A 7380-nucleotide genomic window follows, 5' to 3' on the forward strand; every position below is an offset into this window, starting at 1 on the left:
GGAACTGGATGGGAAGTGGATTAGATGATATCTGAACTGTTGCCTATACGGGATCATGGCGTGTGCAAGGCGAGGATTTTGATACTAGGCTAATGTGATGGCCCTCTGGTCAGTTTTTTTAGAGCTATAATTTTAAGTTAAAGGAACATAGAACTAAAAATGTTTACTTTTATCAAAGTTTTTGCTACTGATGCATTAGAGTGACTTTCAACACTTTGTTAAAATGTATAAAGTGGAAAATTTCTGATGGCTTTAATAGTTTTTGAGCTTTAATAAACTAACCTTTGCATTGCATTTGATCATGACCTTTTTTTGAAGATCATGTGTGAGTGTCCTTCCTTCATCCCATTTTCCTTTAACCCACTGGCCACAATATGTGTCTCTTATAACTCTGAATAAATGTGAAGTGGTTTTATTGTGGTTATAGTTAATTAAATATGTCACACGGAACTGATGGTGAATAAGCATTTGTTGAGTGAGAGATGACATATTACATCAGGCTATGCATATAGCAAGTGTTCATTATTCTTTCCATGTGTATACCCCATCACCCTTCCAGCTAGCCTGTCTTCCACCCACCCACCCAGCCTCCCACCACTCAATTCAGTCATTAAGCACTTAGTTACTGAACACTTTTGATTGTTTCATAACTCTATATTTATATGTAAAATCCTCTGTGTTTGTTATTTTCAGGAAAGCGAGTGTGTGCGGGAGAGGGCCTGGCCCGCATGGAGCTGTTTTTGTTCCTGACCAGCATCTTACAGAACTTTACCCTGAAGCCTCCAGTTGATACAAAGGAGATTGACACCACTCCACTTGTTAGTGGATTTATCCATGTACCACCTTTTTACAAGCTCAGCTTTATTCCTGTCTGAATAAGTGCAGGTCACGGGGTTGCTGTGCTGTGGTCTACAGCTGTCCTCTTGCAGGCACCCTGGACCCCTTCCCCCAGCATGGGTTCCTTCCATGTTCTATACTCTGACATGTCTTCTTTTCGCTAGATCAAGTCTCCACTAGGAAGTTTTCTGGGTCCTTCATAAAATGTATGTTTGCTATTTCTGGTAGTTTTTAATTTCTGAATTGACCGCCACATGTTTTAATCCCTATCTAATGTTGTTATTAATATGTTATCACTGTGAAACAGTGAAAGATATTTGGCATTTGATGATTCAGACTTATTTTGTTCCTCAGTGTCCATAATAAATGTATTATTAAATGTTAAATCAGTTTTCAGAATTTCTTTGTTTGTATACAACGTGAATAAGTGCAAGAAAATCAATTTCTAGGAGACCATGTTGGCATTTATAATGATATTCCCCAAAATGCAGAAAGTGAAACAGAGAAGAAACTCTGTTTGTTGTCATCTGAGGGAACTGGATATTTGCATGTGAAAGTGAGAAATGATGTCAGGAGTGGTTTCATTCTATAGAGGTATATTGAAAGTCTCATCATTGGCAATTTATAATACCTATGTCTTTTTTCATTTCTCTCAATGGTTCTGTTTCTGAAATAATAATTAATATTGAAAAAATTAAAAAGCTTCACTCTTCAGCTCTAGGTAATTGCCTAGGTTGCTTCGTACTAGGTAAGTGTTATACTGTTGGAAGAAAAGCAGCCAATAGGTGGTGGGTGTTCTGGGCCTTGTAAATACCAAATTTTCTTAAGTATACTAATATGCTGGCTAGTTTTTTTTTTATTATTTTTCTTTGTTTGTCTTTTTCTTTTATGAAGATAATGGGGGAAGATAGGGGAGTTGTGGCTAGGACATACCTCCCCAGCCTCAACTGGTGGTGGTCAGACAGCAGATTTCCTGAGAAAGGGAGTCCTGGGACATATTGGAGTGGGAGCAGCTAAAGGCATGTTTGGCAGTAAAGAAATGCTTTCAGAGTCTTCCAGGGACCAGGCCACTACACTCACCGGAAGGCTAGGGACTGAGAAAGAGTGGTTAGAGAGGGTAAACAGGAGGTCATGTCTGGGTCAGGCCAAGGCATCCATCCAGGTGGGAAACCTGGTTGGGCTAAATGGAGTCACCTGTCACCTGCTGGTGCTCACCAAAGCTGGTGTAGGGGCATGTCTGGCAGGGATAGACTGCAGTCCCCGCAGGTGAATGTCAGAGCAGGGGTTGTGCCACATCAGGCTGGAATATAGCACCCACGTTTGTGGGGGTATATTCTGTAGGGAAACAGTGGGTTCACTTCTGTGCAACAGTAGCGCTTGATGGTCTATGCAGAGAACTGGAGTGGTGATGGGTCAATCCAGGCTGGAACATAAAACTGTCCTGACAGAAACTCATGTGACATTCATTGGGTCTAGGACTGGGAGAAGACCAGTTGGTGCCAGGCTGCCACACTTGTCAGTGCATGCAAGTTCAGGGACTGAGGGCAGACCATATCAAGCAGCGACACTGCCCTACCCTCAAGGAATGAATGAGAGCCAGGCTGGGATTAGGCCTAGTGGGGGAACTTTGGGAACTCCCTTACTAGTCTGCAGCTCCCTGTGGAGCACAGGAGTTGGAGCTGGGGATTGAACCGGGCCAGTGATTATGCAGTCCTTGTCAGCATATGTGTGGGTTGGGTCTGACTTGGCTAGGCCTTAGCACCTGCTGGCGTAAAGGAGATTCATGACATGGTGTGGACAATGCCTGCAACACCTGCCAGGGGGAGCTGAGACTGTGGTTGTGCCAGGGCAGCTGGGTTGCAGCTGTAATCTGACTGTCTCAGTCACTAGGGAAGTAAGCCAGTGGATGGTAGACTGCCTCTTGTACTCTCATTCATTCATATAAATACAAAAATAAAGAATCAATCCTTAAAAAAGCAGTGAGTTATTAAGACACAAAATATATGGAAGTAATATATGCATACATTAGGAACCAGTGTATAATGCTTATATGCTGTGGTATCCAGGCAAACTCTGCGGGTATGAATAATATTACTTGTGGAGAGGGGTTTACATTGAAGAAAGAAATGCATACGCAGAGAACAAAGTGTTGTAGGCCAGTGAAATTATTCTTTCAGATAGTATAATGGTATATACAGTTCATTACCTATTAGTTAGAATAAAGGAAAGTACAAACCAGAGTAAACTCTAGGTAAAATATGAATTGTGATGTGTTAGTTTTGTCCTGTTGAAATTTTATAAAGGATTCAGTTATTCATTTTGACATTCAGAGTAATGGAGTAAGGGAGACACAGAGCAATATCTTGTATATACTGGTTCACCTGCCAGAAGATTGAAATATTCAGTGTTGAGCCAGGCAAAACAGGGCACTGGGAGCTTCAGCTGGGTCCAAAGAGCTGAGCCATCATTTATCGTTTTACCTAGGCCATCAGCTGGAGTTGGATAATGAGTCTAGCTTTCAGGTCATACATTGTTGCCCGTAGTGGGTGCTGCTGTGATAGCATCCATACCTGGTATGCCATGTTGCTGGTGCCGATTTTGTTGTTTTTGTTTTTTTTATCTATTGAACCTTATTGACTGGCGTTATTGATTGTGAGAGAGACTGTTTGGGTCTGTGGTGGATATGCACAACACTGTATACTTCATACATAGTATTTCTGTGTTCACTAAAGTGCTTTCTAAAAGTCAGTTCTATGCATTTATTTACAGGGTTGGTTTTGGACTTATCAGGACACGCAGTCACTCAAGTTCTAAAGGTTAAACCCTAAAATTTTTGACCCTGACTTTGACAAACTGCTGCTGTAATTATTAACCAAATTTGCTAAGTAAGTTGCATATATCGTAAAATATTGACACTTAGGAAGTGATTAATAACTGTTGGGTGAATCCCATAGAATTGAATGTTTTACTGGGTGGAGGGGATGACGACATGGGTATTCAGATTCCAGTGTGAGCTGTAGTAACTGTAGTACACGTGTCCTTGAAAGGAGGGGACTGTTTGAGGTTCACCTTCTCTGTTCCTCTAATAGGGATAGCTTTATATTAAGCGAAGTTAGAATCCAAGCCAATGCCAAACCATGTGGTGGGTGTACACTCTGTAAATTTCCAGAACCCTGTCATCACGATGAATAACGCATTGTGTTCTTGGGTTGGAGACAACTTTTCTTTCAAAAGACAATAAAAAGCCATGCTGTTATCTTAAAACACACATGGCTCTGTGTAAACAATGTCTGTAGTCTTCTGGTAAAGTTTAGAATGGCAGTGTTATCCTGATGTAGATGAGCACTGAGTGCCCCTTCCTGCTCAGGTCTGGGTATTGTGGTCTTTGTGTCCTGTGGGTCAGCTATGGTATATCTATCTCCCATCCTCTCTACAACATTGGAGAAGATTGTTGTGTCTATAATTTGCTTCCTTGCTGTGCATTATTTTGTGGTTATTGGTGACAGTGAGAGACCTGTATTGTATTTGCTAATTTATCTGAATGGCAGAGACAAAGGGAGAACCACATGAATGCATGCACGCACACACAAAAGAGAGTAATGGATAGAGAGAGGGAGAGAGAGTGAGAGATTGACAGAGAGTGAGAAAGATAGGGAGAGAAAAGAAAGGTCAACTTTCTGCTGGTTCACTGTCTAAAAGCCCACATGTTCATGGCTGGGCTTGATAGAATTCAGAAGCCAGGGATTCAATCTGGGTTTTTAATTATATTCGGGCCCCAGAACTCATCCAGTGTCTGGTGCTTCCCTGGAAGCATCAGGAGGAAGCTGGATTGGGAACAGAAGAGCCACAGATGGAGTTGTCACTCCAGGAAGTGCATTGACATGCATATCCTTAACCCACTGTAAGTATGCCTGTCGCATACACTGAGCTTATGAACTGAGTGCATTTCATTCATTGTAACGAATGTTTGAATTTGCCTTGTTTCACTAACATTATTGTCCAGGAAGCTGTTGAGTAAGCTGTAATACTCAAGCCTTAATGCATGTGAGAACAATCTCAAGTCAAATTCTTCTTCCATTTTCCTAAAAGATTAATTTATTTGAAAGCCGATGTTACAGAGAGTGCGAGAGAAGCTTTTCATGGAGATTCGCACATAGATGCTCAGACCCAAGCACTTGGACCATCCTCTGATGCTTTCTCGGGTACATTAGCTGTGTTGGAAGTGGAGCAGGCAAGGCATGACCTGTGCCCATTTGTTTTTTTGTCATTTATGATCTGTATAACCCTGCTCAGGTCTCCTGTTCTCCCACAGTCTCCATTTTCCAAACGGAAAAATAAAATATTGACCTCTCCTTTCTGTTGTTATTTTGCACTCAATGGTGAAAGACATATGCGTTTGTTCAGCTTGTAGCTTGTTACGGGTTTGGTTACTGCATGTACGTAAAGGTCTTTTATGGTTTTGCAGCTGTCATGCTGGTAGTGGGTACTGAGTGAAAAATTTCCACGTCATGAACAAGGTATCTTCGATTTTTAGAAGAGTAAGCAATGAAAAGTTTTAATTTACATGTCAGAGAATGCTCTGACTCCTCTCAATGTCCTAAAGGTTCAATAGTGCAAGGTTCATTATTGCAAGAATCTAGCATTTTGAGTACTCTTTGTATCAAGTAATTTACTTCAGTGGTTCATAGTCATGATTGCACATTGCAATCTCTTGGATGCTTATGTTAAATTCCCGGTATCTGGATTGTGACCCAGGACAATGAACACAAAACCTCTAAGAGCAATCAGTCTACAGAGTAAGGTTCATCATGTTTTTGGTAAGATTAAAAATTAATGGGCACAAGTGAGCTGAATCATTTACCTTCCAATTGGATGCGAATAGAAGCAAAAATACATCTTGTCACAATCTTGCTAAAACTGCCTATCCACCATCTAACCATGAGAAATCTTCAGACAGCCCAAGATTGACTGATTTTTCTCAAACTCTCAGGCTATACTTTTCAAAGACAACATGCTCAGAGAAATATTCATAAGGGAAAATGTGAAGGGAGAGAGTGGGAGGAAGGAAGGAATCCCCATACCTCCAATCTGTGTCACGGAAAATAATAACAATTAAAAACAGAAAAACCTTGATGCCAAAGGAACTCTTAGTGTACAATTCCATTTATAATAACTTTACAAAAGGGCAAACTAACCTCTGACAATGCACAGGGTATTGGAGAGGGGATATGGTAATAGAAATGAGACAAAATAGGATTCTGAGAGTCTGAGAAATACCTTTTTCTCCAGCAATACATTGATCACGCAGACATATCATTTATTGATCTCCTTCTACATTTACGATGCCTGCAATATTTTTTCTGTGTTCTACTTCAAGGCAAGTATTTATTGAATGGGACATTTCTAGTTCATATTGTGCCTGGAAAAAGTCTGTGTTCCTTTCTGACAATGTATGGCTTCCAATGATGCATTCCCGGTCATTTGTGTCGTCATTGGCCATTGTGTCGGTGGTGAGAAATTTCATTGATGTGAGAATCCTTGAATGATGCCTGGTCTGATACTGATGTCCTAGGGAAATTTTATTTCAGAATTCTCATAGGGATTCCTGTGTGCTGGTGTAGTGTCTTCTCAGGGTGAACTTCCACCTGGAGCTTCAGATTTACATATGGGTGCCAGTTTGTGTCTTGGTTGTCTCACTTCTGATCCAGGTTGCTGTTTATAACCTGGGCCAGCATTGGAGGATATCCTAAGACGTTTGGACCCTGCACTCCCACGGAGGACCTGAAGAAGTTCCTGACTTTAGTACAACCCAGCTCTGGCTATGCTATTTGGGGAATGAGCCTTGGATGGAAGATCTCTCTCTTTCAATTTTTTCTGTCTCTTTTTTTTTTCACACATTCTGTCTCTCCATCGTGTTTCTTTCTCTCTCTCTCTCTCTCTCTCTCTCTCTCTCTCTCTCTTTTTCTGTAAATCTGACTTTTAAGTCACAATAAACAAATTCTTAAACAATTTCACATTCTTAAAATTGAGTAGGGACATGTTAGTGGATATCTGAGTTCTCTCTTTTCATCTAATTATGTGTGACTATTTCTCATCCTTTAAACAAACAAAACATCAGGAAGGGGCCAAATAAAATGAAGGAGGAGCAGAGAACCTACTTGTCAGCTATGAACTGATGGCTGTGAAGACAGTGATGCAAACCAGGAAACTCAAGTGCAGATTATATGCAAGCAGTGAAAGCTGGCTTCCAAGTCAACTAGAATACAGATCCATTTTTCTCTTTTCTTCACTAAGTTGTGCTTCAATTATTAACTAAATTCATGCTTACTTGCCAGTCATTGCTGTGTAAGACTGTAAGTAAATACCAGTGAATCCTGTCTAGCTGATTACCTAGTTGGTTGGAAGGTAGCAAGAGTCAGAGCATGAGAAATTTCACGTCAGCTCTACCTCCTGCAGGAAGCACTTCCTTGGCCAAAGTGTTGCATTTTTTAAAAGGGCAATAATTTTGTCTTATGAAACAATTGTTGAGAATCCAAATGGTAT

The 7380-nt window shown here is 40.8% G+C and overlaps 1 protein-coding gene across 5 annotated transcripts in view; it reads left to right on the plus strand.

Moving 5' to 3' along the window:
• LOC101528927 (cytochrome P450 2C14-like) overlaps positions 1-7380 on the plus strand; it is a 126770-nt gene that overhangs the window by 30405 nt on the left and 88985 nt on the right. For all 5 annotated transcript variants that reach the window (XM_004580046.2, XM_004580047.2, XM_004580048.2 and 2 more), the window contains one exon: positions 694-875. In XM_004580046.2, coding sequence (XP_004580103.2) covers positions 694-875 — 182 coding nt within the window. Of the gene's footprint in view, positions 1-693 lie in introns of those variants that run through there.

Source organism: Ochotona princeps, chromosome 13 (genome assembly GCF_030435755.1).
Source record: "Ochotona princeps isolate mOchPri1 chromosome 13, mOchPri1.hap1, whole genome shotgun sequence".
Taxonomy (NCBI): domain Eukaryota; kingdom Metazoa; phylum Chordata; class Mammalia; order Lagomorpha; family Ochotonidae; genus Ochotona; species Ochotona princeps.